Source organism: Electrophorus electricus, chromosome 15 (genome assembly GCF_013358815.1).
Source record: "Electrophorus electricus isolate fEleEle1 chromosome 15, fEleEle1.pri, whole genome shotgun sequence".
NCBI lineage: Eukaryota > Metazoa > Chordata > Actinopteri > Gymnotiformes > Gymnotidae > Electrophorus > Electrophorus electricus.
The window spans coordinates 7,701,717-7,716,716 of NC_049549.1; the positions used below are offsets into that span (position 1 = coordinate 7,701,717).

At 44.0% G+C, this 15,000-nt stretch overlaps 1 protein-coding gene across 2 annotated transcripts in view; it reads left to right on the forward strand.

The window, feature by feature from the left end:
* sik3 (SIK family kinase 3) overlaps positions 1–15,000 on the forward strand; it is a 48,515-nt gene that overhangs the window by 33,456 nt on the left and 59 nt on the right. Inside the window, exons 8-25 of one of the 2 annotated variants that reach the window (XM_035534064.1) lie at positions 27–137; positions 927–1,061; positions 1,515–1,586; positions 1,857–1,966; positions 2,241–2,391; positions 2,788–2,940; positions 3,802–3,875; positions 4,836–4,961; positions 6,978–7,107; positions 7,454–7,573; positions 7,837–7,895; positions 9,381–9,490; positions 10,503–10,794; positions 12,409–13,166; positions 13,348–13,505; positions 13,619–13,748; positions 13,985–14,114; positions 14,282–15,000. The exon at positions 14,282–15,000 is cut by the window's right edge and continues 59 nt beyond it. In XM_035534064.1, the coding sequence (XP_035389957.1) occupies positions 27–137; positions 927–1,061; positions 1,515–1,586; positions 1,857–1,966; positions 2,241–2,391; positions 2,788–2,940; positions 3,802–3,875; positions 4,836–4,961; positions 6,978–7,107; positions 7,454–7,573; positions 7,837–7,895; positions 9,381–9,490; positions 10,503–10,794; positions 12,409–13,166; positions 13,348–13,505; positions 13,619–13,748; positions 13,985–14,106 (2,811 nt within the window). In that variant the 3' untranslated portion in view covers positions 14,107–14,114; positions 14,282–15,000. The remainder of the gene's footprint in view (positions 1–26; positions 138–926; positions 1,062–1,514; positions 1,587–1,856; positions 1,967–2,240; positions 2,392–2,787; positions 2,941–3,801; positions 3,876–4,835; positions 4,962–6,977; positions 7,108–7,453; positions 7,574–7,836; positions 7,896–9,380; positions 9,491–10,502; positions 10,795–12,408; positions 13,167–13,347; positions 13,506–13,618; positions 13,749–13,984; positions 14,115–14,281) is intronic. The other variant, XM_035534065.1, reaches the window with a different exon arrangement.

The following is a 15,000-nucleotide window of genomic DNA, read 5'->3' on the forward strand; positions in this document are numbered from 1 at the left end:
TGCATCTGATATCTCTCTCTGGTTAGTTGATAGCAGAGTGTGAACAGGTGAAGACTGAGAGGGAGGCTGAGGTGATCAACGAGCAGGTCCTAATGGTCATGGTTGATATGGGACTGGATCGAGAGCGCACCCTACAGGTGAGTCTGCAAACCTACAGCACTTCATCACAAGCTAGCCTACCAAGTAGGGACAGTTTTACTATTACTTGTAGGATTCTTTCTACAGTTGTAGATGGTAATCATAGAAGGTGCTAATTCCAGTATTGTATTATGCATATCATCAGTTTTAGATTCCTCCTATCACCAATTCAGTTGTGCATCTGGAGCCCTTATACATTTGTGCTTGTCAGCTAGGAAGTAATAAAATATAAGGGAATGGAATATATAAAGGGATTGTTTTAATAATTAGCAAAAATTAATTTATAGTAACCTATCATGGTTTTAAATAACCAGGAGGGTTGTCAGATTGTTAGAAAAGGATAATGCAACAAGCAGTAATTTGTTTAACATTAAGCTGAATATATGCATGTTTACTTGTAGCCCATTTCTTGACATGCAAAGTTTGCCAGCTACCCTTTAGCTCATTAGTCATTGGACAGATTTTGGTGACAGAGCAATTGCTGACTGGTTATTTGGCTAGTGGATCATTCTCTACATAGCCTAAGCAGTGTTACAGTGAGGTCCTGTGCGGGTATGGGTGTATTGGACATAGCAGCGTTGATGAAAGTGTGATGTGTCTCAGATTAATCCAGACAGACAGCAGTAATCCCGTGGTCAGAAACTCGACACTGAGTAGTTGGGAGGCTGGCTGTTGACGACAGATGGGCTGTCGTATCTAACTTTACAGCTTCAGTAAATAGCCAGTAGTGAGTGTGTATATACACAAATCTTCTTTTTCCTTCTCTCTCCCCCCAACCCCCCCGGCAGTCCCTGCATACTGATGCATATGATCACTACAACGCCATCTATTGCCTGCTCCTCGATCGGCTGAAAAGACACAAAACTCTGCGTGTGACTCTACCTACCCCTCGCCCTATTGGCTACACACTTAATGCTGTGCAGGTGCGCTTGCTTCAACAGCAGAAATCTCACCACTTTAGAGGGTTGCATTTGATGATGCACTTTTCTTTTTTTTTCTTTTTTTTTTCTTTTTTTGTTTCTTTCAATGAATATTCATGAGGAAGACAATGCTGAATGTTTGATCTGTCTATATTAATGCAGCACAATAGTGTGTACACAGCAGCTTCTGCTGTGTGTTCATGCAGACTGAAGCTGTGGCTGAAGCAGCACTGTAGTGTCACACCATGCTGCGGTGCTGCTGTGGTTGGAGCCGGCTACATGGCCTTGCAGGCTGAGTCTGGCACGCAACAGCTGTATTCGTTACGCGATTCCCTGACTAAGATCTTACTAAGCTTCTAACCTCAATGAGCCTCTGAATCATCATGAAACCATGCTATTCATAAGATCTCTCTCTCACTCTTTCCACCACACTCACCCTTTTCACTTATTTTTCAGGATCAGGGTAATGCTGTCAGTATGCCTGTACCTCACGTACAGCTCATAAACCCTGAGAACCAGATAGTGGAGGTGAGTAGACACCCCCCCCAAGGGTGCAGAGGAGCATGGTGACTGCTGGTTGTATGGTGACTGCTGGTTGTTGCATACTGTATAGAGCAGGCTCAACTACTCAAACTGCTTTTGGTTGGATAGTTAATTCTGCCTGAACACACACTTAGTGTAAACGCATTGCTACATGCACAGAAACACATAGCCTGCATGTCAGTCTGAGAGACATTTCAAGATGTATTCTGTCACGCACCTCCACTTCCCTAACCATGTGTGCACTTTGTTGTGTAGCCGGATGGCACAATGGCTTTGGATAGTGATGAAGGAGAGGAGCCAAGTCCGGAAGCCATGGCGCGCTATCTGTCCATGAGACGACACACTGTAGGAGTACCAGACCCCAGGTACTGAGGGGTCAGTCCCCTCTCTCTTTCTCTTTCTCTTTCTTTCTCTCTTACTCTCTCTCTCTCTCTCTCTCTCTCTCTCTCTCTCTCTCGCGCTCTCTCGTGTTCTCTCTCTCTGTGTGTGTGTGTTTGTTGAAATCTTTTAGATTTCTTGTGACTTAAGAAGTTTTAGTACAATATATTGTTAAAAATATTAGCTACATATGTGATAGATTCTGTTCAACTGTACCCATGTGTGCGTGTGTATTTGTGTGTGTGTGTCTCTCTCTCTCAGGGCAGAGATGCAGGAGGAGCTGCAGAAGTTGGCTCCTGGATTTGTGCGGGTGCCCCCACCCCCCTTTGCCCCACTGCCTCCCACCATGGCACAGATCCCCACCTTCATGCCCACCCAGAACTTCCAGCCCACACAGCAGCTCGAGTACAAGGTAGTGCACAGCCACATGCCCCCACTGTGCATCAGCCCCTCTCTCTCTCCATACATGTGTCTGTTTCTTTATATGTATGAGCGTGTGCTTGTGTATATCTGTCTTTTCTGTGTTTGTAAGTTTTTTTTTTTTGTTTTTTTTTTCCCTGTGGTCCCAGGACACTGGCTGTGTTTAGTTTAATTTGCTAAGGTTTTTTTTCCCCCTTTTGAAATTTTACTTTTACTTTTTTGCCTCTCCCTATCTTTGCTTTTCTCAATTCACCCTTTCTGGCTCTTTTCCTCCTTCTCTCCCGCTGTGCGTGCGTGCGTGCGTGTGTGCGTGTGTGCGTGCGTGCGTGCGTGTGTGTGTGCGTGCGTGCGTGTGCGTGTGCGTGTGTGTGCGTGCGTGCATACGTAGGAGCAGTCTCTGCTCCAGCCTCCTACCCTGCAGTTACTGAATGGGATGGGCCCTCTGGGGAGGCGGGCATCAGATGGTGGCGCGAACATCCAGTTGCACGCCCAGCAGATGCTGAAGAGACCTCGTGGGCAGTCGCCTCTCGTGGCCAGCCCCGTGAGTATGCATACGGTACTGTAGATACTTTATTAGAAATATCCGTAAATGTATTCAGTCATGTAATTATCCAATCAGCCAATCATGCGGTAGCAGCTCAGTGTATAAACTCACGTCAGTTAATGTTCACATTAAAGATCAGAGTAATATGAATGACTTGGAGTGTGACATGGTTGTTGGCACCAGATGGGCAGGTTTGAGGTGTTTCAGAAACTATTGATCTCCTGAGATTTTCATGCAAACAGTCCCAAGAGTTAAGTGGCAGTTCTGGGGGCAGAAATGCCTTGCAGATGAATGAAGTTCAGAGCAGGCTTCTGACTAAAGTGCTTTTTACAACAGATGTTGTCACAAAGCAGCTTTACAAATGTCCAAGTCCAAGCCCCCAGTGAGCAAGCCAAGGGCGACTGTGGCAAGGAAAAACTCCCTAGAGCATGAGGGAAAAACCTTGAGCGGAACCAAGACTCATTGTGGGGGAGCGTCCTCCTCTGGCCGACAATGGTCACTACAATAATAACAATTTAAAGAGAAAAATTAATTAAAAAATGAAATGAATTTGAATCATATAGAGATGTGGTAGAATGGACAAATCTGAGGGAATGACGTGATGCAGTTGTGTCAACATGGACCAAAATTGTAAATGTTTCTAATACCATATAGAATCTATTTCACAAAGAACTGAGGTTGTTCTGAGCAAATGCCACACCTACCCAGTATTAGTGTGGCATTTCTAATAAATTGGCCGGTGAGTGTATAGTTTCTTCTGTATGTGCAGTAAAAGATTTGCTGTGGTTTGTTTGTTGTAACAGTGTTTATTCCTGTTTAATGTGCTGTTTTCTAACAAGCAGTGATTTTTGTGTCTAGCACCCAATCCCAGCTGTTGCCCCAGTAGATGAAGAGGGTTCAGATGGAGAGCCGGACCCAGAGGCAGTACAGAGGTGAGACCCTGAGATGTAGGGGGGTGTTTTGTTTGGATATGTAGGTGTAGAGGTGAGGGAATGTGTAGGGTATGTCTGGGAGAAGGAGGGGTTTGGGCCCCGCCTCCACCTACCAAACGTCCCACTGCTTTCTGCTTTCAGCTGCTCATCTTAGTCTTTAGTGAGAACGGAACTGGCTCTGTGGATGAGCTGGTTGACAAAGAACATGCTAAAGGGCCATTCTACACTGCACGCATTACAGACAGTTTGCATGCTGCATGGGCTACGGATTTATAGTTTCCCACCTGGGTCTGTGGATTCATAGTTTTCCAACAGTTTCTGTACAGTTTTTGTTATTGTGGTTGTTAAGGAAAGGAGTCCATGGCTGTGTTGTGTATGGGACTGCATACGTGTACGTCTGTGTATGCGTGGTTAGTAGAGTTGTGGTTCTTAGTGGCTGCTGCGTTTGCATTTGTGCCTTTGTGGCTTCCAGTGCTTCTCAGCTGCTGTATGTGTGCATGCGCACACATGTGCACTCGTGGTTGTCTTGTCTGGGAGCTGCTCGCTGTGCTGGGTGTCGTGGGGTGCTGGGAGTGTACTAAAGGCTGCAGCACCGCTTCCTGTCAACAGGGGGCACCAGTCCCTTGGTTTCCCCCAGCTCTCTTTCTTTCTTTTTCCCTTCTGTCTTTGTCTATTTTTATTTCTTGCCCTAATTCGATGGCGAGAAAAAAGTAAACTCAATCAGTCTAAATATTCTAAATTCTTCACATTTTCCTGATTTTATGCTACATTGCCAAATTTTACCTCTCATGGCTTTGCTTCTGACTAAAGCTTTGCAAAATAACCTCAGAAGAAAAAAAAAAAAAGATGCACAAAAAAAAAGACGCGCTCTCTTTTCCAATTTGACGGCATGGTCCGACGTGGCCAATCAGAGAGCTGATTCGTGCTGCTTCCTGTTTCCCTCCCACCCTCATGGTGCAGGTACTTGGCGAACAGCTCCAAGCGACACACCACACACAACGTGGGGAGCTTGAACTACACCTCCTCCGAGCTCTCAGCAGACGCTCAGAGAGCAAGACTGCGGGGCTGGACCCCTGAACACTCACGGTGAGGGAACACGCACACCCTCCCGCACACCACCCAGCGCGAAAACAGCACAGAGGCCATGGCCAACGAAGCACAATAAAGAGACCAATATTTTAGAAGCCCTTTTGCCCAGTTGAACTGCATACTTGTGTCAAATCTATGGCTCAGGACTGAGATTGTGAATGAGGTGCATGCCTTCTGGTTTGACCTCCGAACCTTGTGCCTGACCCCTGGTGCAGAACCGGTGCTGGAGGACCACAGCTGGTGTTAGAGTACAGTGCTGTGGGCCTCTCATCTGGACACTGGCTCCTGTTTTCGTGCATGACCTGCATGTTCTCATTTACCTTTGGTATATTGAAATAAACCAGCAACTATGCATCAAGTTGTTGAATTACTGCTTTAAAACAGTCCTTTTCCCAAGTTTTTGACTAGTTGGTACAATTGTGCTGGAATAAAGTAAAAAGTATGGACCAAGTAGGGGTCCACAAAAATGGGACTGGGAAATGATTAAGCAAATTTACTGTGGATTTAGCAGTACATCACTTTTACAACCCTGGGTCCAGGGATGTCACATTAAAAGACTCAAAACTCTAAAGGTAGAAGCTCACAGATAAATATATGTAAATACACAGCATTCAGCTAAAGAGGAATCTGTGGTGGCTGTTGGCTCTGCTACTGCAGGAGAGCAGAAAGAGGCCAGATCTTTGCTTCTTTCCTTTAGAGATGCCAGCAACCAGTAACTGTAAGTATGAGGGCTGCCGAAAATAACAGACAGATGAAGAAAAGAATGCACATGCATGTATCAGATGCAACATAGCTATATTTTGATCATTATAAATGGAATCAAACAATACCTGTGGTTATTATTATTTTATTTTTCTAAAGTACCATATGAAACAAGACACAGCAGAGTTGTAGGGCAGCTATACACTGTATGCTTAAAAATGTGTGGACATCTTTGCTAATTAATTAAGATTTTCAGCAACACCAGTTGCTAACAGGTATATAAAACACACAGCCATGTAATTTCCATAGAAAAACTCTGGCATTAGAATGGGTCATACAAAATAGCTCAGTAACTTTAAATGTGGTACTGTCATAGAATGCAGCCTTTAGAAGCATTTTATGAACAACAGACGTGATCTCTACCATGCGAACCCACAGAGCGGGGAAGCACGGTGCTGAAGCATACACTGCATCAAGATCGGTTATCCTCTGTAGTGTCACTATTGAGTTCCAAATTCTAAAAACAGCATCAGCACACAAACTGTGCATCGGGAACTTCATTGGATGGGTTTCCATGCCACAGCATCTACACACATCTAAGATCACTATGCATCATGACTAGCCATTACACTGGAATGGTGTAAAGCATGCCACCACTGGACTCTGGAGCAGTGTAAATATGTTCTCTCGAGTGCTTTATGCTTCACTATCTTACAGTCTGATGGATGAATCTGAGTGTGGTTGATTACAGTGCCGATGCGAAAGTTTGGTGGAGGAAGGATAATGGTCTGTATTATAGTTTTTCAGGGTTTTAACTAGGCTCATTAGTTCGGATAAAGGGCAATGTTAATGCTGCACCATGTAAAGACATTTTAGACTATTGTATGCTTCCAACTTTATGGTAGTGGTTTGGTGAAGACCTTTTCCTCTTTCTGTATGATTGTGCACTCGTGCACAAGGTTTGATGTGGAGGAACTTCTGTGGCCTGTGCAGAGCCCTGACCTTTGCCCTATTGAATACCTTTGGGATGAACTGGAATGTTGATTGCAAGCCAGGACTTCTCATCCAGCATCACCACCTGATCTCAAAGTTGCATTTTAAACTGAATTAAAACTGCACAGACACTCCAACATTGTGAAATATGCTTTATTTCAGCCAATAATTGCATAGTGGTGTCCCAAATTAATATCTGATGAATGGAAGTGACTTAAAATATTAATCAATTACAGGTGGACATGAGCTTGCTTTGTTTTCTGCTGTTGCACACCAACTGACTAATTCTGTTGTCTGTTGTGTGTGTCTGTGTCCCAGGTCATCTTATAAGGACTGTAACACTTTGCACTTGCCAATGGAACGTTTCTCTCCTGTACGCCGTTTTTCTGATGGCGCCGCTACTATTCAAGCCTTCAAAGCCCAGCTAGAGATCAAGCAGCTCAAACAGGTACGTATATACACACAAACATTTCCAGATTTGGACACAGGCCACCTGCCCAGCTTGGTTATAAACATGAAACTGAAAGGGAAGGTGACAGTACAGAACGTTGGTGATGGGCTGGCACCTACACTGAGGCTATAGGGAAATCAAGCAGCCAGTAACAGTTGCGATGTGATTGGCTCTGTGTATCGATTTAGACCAATGAGCCTTGGTCAGGTCAAAGGTTGCTTGAGATCTCTTATTTGTTTTTGTCATTCACACTACAGTTTGCTTGCAGGCTAGCTGAATTTGAATGTACTTACAGTATTAACATTTTAAATTGGGATTCATATTGTGTGTGTGCGCGTGTTAGGAATGTGAGCAGCTGCAGAAGATGTATGCTGCCCCACAGGATGAGAAACTACTGGAGCACACACAGCAACAACACGTTCTCTACCAGCAAGAACAACAGATCTTACACCAGCAAATACAGGTACACACACAGCACCTGCACATCCTGTACCAACAAGAAATGTTACTTATACACACACACACACACACACACAAGCACATCAAATCAATAGTGGCAGTATTCAGCAGGAATGGATCTTTCTAAAACAAGAAGTCATTAGATGCACAAAATCTACACTTTGCATGCTTGTGTCTGTTGTCTCTGCCAAATGGTCTGCCACTCTCTCACTCACTCATTCACTCACACACATTCACTCTCACTCACTCTCTCTCACTCTCACCCAGGCCCTTAATTTGGGACATGGAGAAAACCAGCCCAGTCATCTTACCCACCAGCTTCAGAGGTAATGGGCGCACACACACAAATTCATTAAAATTAAAACAGTTGAACATTTTCAAGAGATATACAGATGATGATGATGATGATGATGATGATGATTAAAAGCAGTATCAATAGTAATGGCAGCTAACAAGTTAGCTAATAAGATTTTAACCAGACATTATAAGATAATATGTAAACATATTTAGCAAAGAAGACGTATGTATTTACAGAAATAGATTTCCAAAACACAGTTAACATAAGATCTACAACCTTGTCATATATACTGTATAATGCAGGATGGACAAAGTGTTTAAAGTGTGTATAGGACAGGAAAAAAACCCTTCTGAAGTGAGCTCTTCTGTACATTAATGTCCTGTATCTATGTCTAGAGGAGAGTAAGGTGAAGTCAGCACAGTGGCTGTTGGTCCATTGCAATTAATGTAATTAGGGTGCATTCAGACTTGGTAGCTTCTAGCTTGATTACATGGTTCGTTAGAGCAAATGAAAGCATCTTTCAAACCATGGTGCACACCATATTAGCAGATGGAGACCACCCTGAGCAGGTCGGTCTCAGTCCACTTCCAAAAATCTCTGGTGTGATTCATCTGAAGTATGAACAGAGTACAGCCCGAAGGCACCAAACAGACCAAATTCAGGATGTGATGTCACAAGATGCAGCCCTAAACACTGCATGAATAGTAGCATAAATGATCAATGGTCAGACGTGGTGCAGTGAGGAGGTAAAATGCCTCATTAACAGTTGCTCCAATGAGGAGTTAAAATTCCTTGTTAACGGTCCAATGAGGAGGTGAAATGCCTCATTAACAGTTGGTCCATTAAGGAGGCAAAATGTCTCATTAACAGTTGGTCCAATGAGCATATCTGGACGAACTGCACAAAAATTTATTTAAAATATTCAAAATGCTTTGCATTGCCTCTGTAATGTATTTTGCCAGCTCTTCCATTTTTCAAATGGTAAAATACTTGCCCACATCCACAAACTCCACAAGCACATTTAGCCCAGCACAGAGCATTGTTCTAGTTCAGTTGGCATTATCTTTTTTTGTTGTCACAATATATGTCATAAAAGCTGTTAAAAATAAAATCTGAGTGTGACCATATCCTTATGACTTTTGTTTACATCTTTTGGTTCAATGGTAAATGTCAGTGTGAACACTAAGTGAAGTAAGAAGCCAGGCTGGACAGATTTCTTTTAAAATGTTTGTGGAATCATTTTTTATTTTTTAGGTTGATTGTGGATTTTTCATATTTCACAGTATAGAAGAAAGTGTATCTTTTGTCTCAGTTTCACTGTCTTCTCTTTTGGAGGCCTATTCTTTATCAAATAGCTATAGTGGGCAATCAGTCTATTTGGTTAGAATCTCCCTCTCCTTGGGTCTCAATAGCACTCTAATTTACTTTGAGTTTGTTTCATAATCTCTCTTGCTTTCTCTTTCATTCCCTCAATCACTCACTCACTCACTCACTCATTCTTACTCATTCTCAGGTTGCGAATTCAGCCCTCCAGTCCACCACCTACACATCCCAATAACCATCTTTTCAGGCCAGCCAATCAGAGTCCTCCACCAGGGAGCCAAGGCATGATGCAGGCACATGGTAATCTCCTTTTCTCTCTGTCTTAGCCTTTCATTATCATTATCTCGGTGTCAAACACATTCCTCTTCCTCTTTGGAAAGCACAATGTCTTTATTTGGATCCAAAAACAGTTGATCTTAGGAATTTTGTGTTATGTTTTATTGCTCATGTGTGTGTGTATAAGCAATAAAACAGCATTCAATTCCTAAAATCAACTGGGATTTTTGGATATGGGTTTTTTAAAGCCGATATGGGTGCTGTCTGTTTGTACTGTCTGCAGTGCACTTATTTTAAATAAAAAAACCCCTTATTTTCAGCACCTTCCCAAAACTGTCCTGAAGCATATTTTTGTATGTTTGTTTAGGTTTGTTGACAGATTTGTTACAAGCAATAGCCAATCTATGAGCTCAACTAACTTTCAGAGTTCTGTTAACATAAGCCAAAATTTTAAATCTCCATTAGCTAACTAATGTTGGGTATCGTATAACTATCAAATCAACTGCTTATTATAGCAGATTGTTGAGTTGAGACAAGAATTTATTTATTTATTTTTTTAAAGCTGGTTAAAGGCTTGCTAACATTCCCAAATAGCAGTATTCACATTTTCTCCCTAAACGACTGGAATCAATCTAATTATACAGACATAACATTGTATGTTATGGACCTATTACATATATTTGAAAGAATTAAAGTTTTACCATTTTCTCTCAGGAAATGCTACATCTACCATTGGCACGCACTATTTCACAGCACCCACTGACATCTGCCCATAGCATGGCAAAAGGGACGCAAAAGGGAGCTCTAACATTGCTCTACAACAGCCAGAGTGACGGCGCTGCCTGTATTGTGCTTGAAGGCATTTTTAAATTATTGGCTTCGTGAGCGCAGCCATGGGCCAATGCCAGTTATCTCAAAATGGAATTAATTGGCCTGATTAATTCACCAGCCAATATGTATATCAGTCAGAAACTAATATAGATGTATATAGATGTGATTTATCAAATTTCAAGACTTTGCTTGACCATACCCTTAGGCGCGCCATCTGCTGTGCAGTTCCAGCATGCCCCTGACCTGTACCAGTCGTCCAGCGGTAGCCCGCCCCCTACCAACCTCCCCCGGATGACGATGCCCAATCAGGTACAGACACAGGCTTCTGGTCCTGCCCACGGAACTGTCGGATTGGCTCAGGTCCTTCCACAGCAGCAACAAGTGACCATTCAGGTCCAAGAGGTGGAGCTAGGAGGCCAGCGACAGAACTTCTTAGCAACACCATGTCATCGAGTTCTTGGGAAGCAGCTGAGTGCAGACAATGCCGAAACACACAGGTGATCATTTTTTGTAATGAACATTAATCAAAAAAAAAAAACTAGAATAGTGGGGTTGGAGCAGTTATAAATCCCCTGATTTTGTACTGTGTAGAGCAGCCACCTTTTGCTTTAATTACAGCCATCAGTCTGTTTGAATATGTTCACCAGTTTTGCACATCTACATTGAAGAATATTTGCCCATTCTTCCTTGCAGAATTGTTCGAGTTCAGTTAAATTTTGTGGTGACCGGCAATGCACTGCCCTCTTCAAGTCTATCAGATTTAGCTCAGCGCTCTGACTTGGCCAGTGAAGGACATTCACCTTCCTGTCCTTAAGCCACTACTGTGTTTTTTTGGTGGTGTGTTTAGGGTCGTTGTTGTGCTGGAAGGTGAACCTCCTGCCCCCTTCAGCTTTCTAGCAGAGGGCTGCATGTTTTCCTCAAGAATTTGGATGTACTTGGCAGCATCCATTTGCTCTTCAAGCCTAACCAATTGGTCAGTTCCAGCTGAAGAGAAACATCCCCATAACATAATGTTGCCACCACGGTGCTTCACAGTAGGTATGATGTATCTTTGGTGGTGTGCTGTGTTTGGTTCTCGCCAAACATACCCCTTGGAAGTTCAGTCCAAAAAGATCAATTTTGGTTTCATCTGACCATAAAACCTTTTGCCACTTGATATTAGAATCTTCCCTGTGTTTTTGGCAAAGTGCAAATGACACTCATGTTTTCAGGAACAGCTTCTTTCTTGCCCCCCTGCCATAAAGGTCAGCTTTGTGCACAGACTGATCAATCTCAGCCCTACAGACTTGTAGCTCCTTCCAAGTTGCCAATGGCCTTTTGGTAGCTTCCCTGATCTCAATGTCCTCCTGGCTTGGTCATCCAGTTTGGAGGTATGGCCCAATCTTAGAAAGGTGTTGGTGGAGCCATATACTTTCCATTTCTTGATAATGCTCTGAAGGGTACTCTTAATTTGAAATATTCTCCTATCCACACCCTTATAATGGAGACTTTTTGAAAGCAGCTTTCCAACTATGGTGAAATTTTGTTACCCTGTACAACTAGTTGTGGAATCCTCAAATAATAGCTAGTTGTATTCTGAAGTAATCAAAATCATTTAAGTTGATGTCAGGTGTGTGTCTGTTGTGTGATCTGGAAGGTAATTATAGTTTTCAGTTTGTAATGATTTCTCTAACAGGCTGGTTACTTATCCAAACTAGGTGCTTTACTAATTGTATTATAATTTAGCAGGTTTTTTAAAAGTAATTTTTTATGGTGGGCTCTACTGTTTAAACAAAGCTGGAAAAAGTCACACTTCTTTTTCCATTTTCATGTTGTAAAAAAGGATTTTGATAGTGTATAATAGGCACTGTAAGTACTTGATTTTGCATTGAAATCTGCTAAGGTGCAGAGTACAAGGGGTGAGTATGAACTGATACAGTTCCATGTCTCTAGAGAATATTGGAATCATGTTTCATGTTAGTGATGCTATTTAGTAGGGTGGCCTTGAGATGTTGTTTGTTTTTGGGGTTTTTTTTCTTTTCTTCATGGCTGTACTGATAACATGACATTATTGCGAATGTTCTAGAATGCTGTGTGATGTGTGCTGATGTTTCTGTGTGTTTCTTTTGTAGTCGTAGCCTGGGCCGGTTCCACTGTTCAACGTCGGTGTATGAGCATGCCCAGTTCAATGCCCACCTGTTTGGCGAAGGTGGGCGGGCTCCCGCGGGGGCGAGCGGCGTGGTGGGCACCTACAACTCCTACATGCAGGGGGCCTCTCTGAAGGTGCCAGGGCTGGAGGGCTACCAGAGTGGCACTGCAGCAGGGGTGGCCTATGCCAGCCCCTCTGCCCTGCAGCAGGCTCTGCTCTCTCCTACTCCGCTTGACTATCGCCCCACCCAGCAGCAGCAGCACGTGACCCCCATCCTGCAGGGCCTGCTGTCACCCCGCCACTCACTGACAGGCCACAGCGATGCCCGCCTGCCCCCTCAGGACCTTGCCGCATTGCTTAAACGCCAGAGTCCCCGCCCAGTCCCAACACCAGCTACACCCGCTAATCCGCAGGAATATGGTGAGATCTTGCTGTTGAGGCAGCTCGGCCAAGCCTCCAACAGCCTGGAGACCCTGTCTCCAGCACAGGCCCCGCCCACACAGCACTACCACCATCTGCTGCAGATCCGAACCCCACCTGAATGCCCTGCCCCAACTATCCCCCATTCTGAGAGCATGGAGGAGGACGATGTCCCAGCCTACCATGACGGCCTGCTGGCAAAGGCCACCACCCCCTGTGTAGATGGACATGAGCTATTGGCACCACCATGTGGGGACACACCTCCTTACTCCTCCCCGACACATAGACACCCCTACATGCGCAGCGCAACAACGGCAAGAGGTGGAGTAAACACTGCAGTCTGTACATATCCACGTACACACACGCACAGATGCTGTCATTATTGCAGTTAGAAATGATTTAGGAATATTTCACTTCCACTGCTTTGCTTTTATAATGCCTAACAACCTGTTTTGCTCTCTTTGTGTCTTACTTTTTTACATTCACTTTCTTCCCCTCCTAGGAGCAGGTGGAGAGCATGCGGACTGTGTGGGGGCGGTGGTGATGGAGGGGGATCATAATGCTACATCATATGGTTCTCGCCCCACCCAGGGTGACCCCTACCGGCCCAGGGGGTCCCTACAGCGGCATCACACCATCCAGACTGCTGATGATGCTTATGTATGTCTGTGTGTGTTATGTTACAGGTGTTACCTATTTTTTGGTTTTGACTTGTGTGTGTGTGTGTGTGTGTGTGTGCGTTACTTAGCACTATTTACTCACAAAATTTGTAGGACCAAGCAGAGCCAATGTCTGGAATGAGCTTATTGGCTGGAAAGGCACTAAGCTCTGCCCGTATGTCAGATATCCTCAGCCAGTCGTCTTTGACAGGAAGCCAGCAGCTGCATCAAAGGGAGGAGTCTGGTATGTATTGAATGGATACATATACAGACACTCAAATACATAAACAGACACTCATTACACTGTACAACGCACAGACATGCACTGACAAACACATCACACTTGATTCAGGACTCCATCTTTGGGAATCATTGTTTTACACTTTCCTCAGCTTCATTTAAATTCCCTAGCTCAGTTAAAAATCAGAGCTATGTATAAACAGTAAAGGGTATGTCATTAAAGTATATGTGTGTGTACAGTGTGTGATGTGGAGGGAGAGTTGCATTCTGCTGCGTGCTACCCCTCCTCCTGTACCAGCGACATGCTGCTAACCTACAAACCCCAAGACCTACAGTACAGCATGGAGCAGGCCGGGGTCTAACTACACAGGTATAGTAGTGGGTACAGTAGTGCATTTTAAAACTTCACATTTTCACACTGTGTGGGTGGGTGTGTCTAAAGCTACAGTTTGTGTGTGAGTTTGTTTATTATTGGTGTTTAATATGCTTATTGTTTCTCTCTCTGTGTTTTTTTCTCTCTCTCTCTCTCACTCCCAGGGGTTTGTGCAGTGTATAAAGCTCCATATCTGTCTCCTGTGTTCAGCTGTGTCATGCCAAATTGCCATCATTTGTCTGTAGGGGGCGTCATGGGTCCTTTAGACATGTACAGATAGGATGGGAGGGTTCTGTATTGAAGAGTGGGGGGTGGGGGTGCTGTGCCCGTATGCTACTTTTACAGATTATAAAAGAAGAGTCGCCATTGGCTGTTTTGTTTTATTGTTTTGCTCTTCCATCTGACTGGATGAATCGGGTGCTATCCCACTGCCTCTGCCCCCTAATCATTCTCGTGCTCCCCTTCCACCCTGCCACTGTCATTGTTGCCCCTACACGCCTTTCCCTCTTAAATGTTGCTTTAGCAACGCACAAATGGCGTCTCAATGTACAAGGCATACACAGTCTTACATAAACAAACACACATATAAATATACACACACACAATACACAAACATACAAAGAGACATATTTAATCATACGCAAAGTTGTACATCTAGCCACAAACCCAAAGTATTTCACATAAAGCCTGTGCTTTTTGGGGAAGAGGTTAGTGTTTCCCCCCTCTGCTGTGCAACAGTGGATCATTCCGGAGTGGGCTGTGTTGGCAGCCCAGTGAGGCCATCTCTCAGAGCGACCCATTCCACAGCGCTGGTAGGGGAGGGTTGTGGACGGGCTCAGAGACCTCACGATCGCACAGGACAACCAGCTCATTTTTTTTTGTC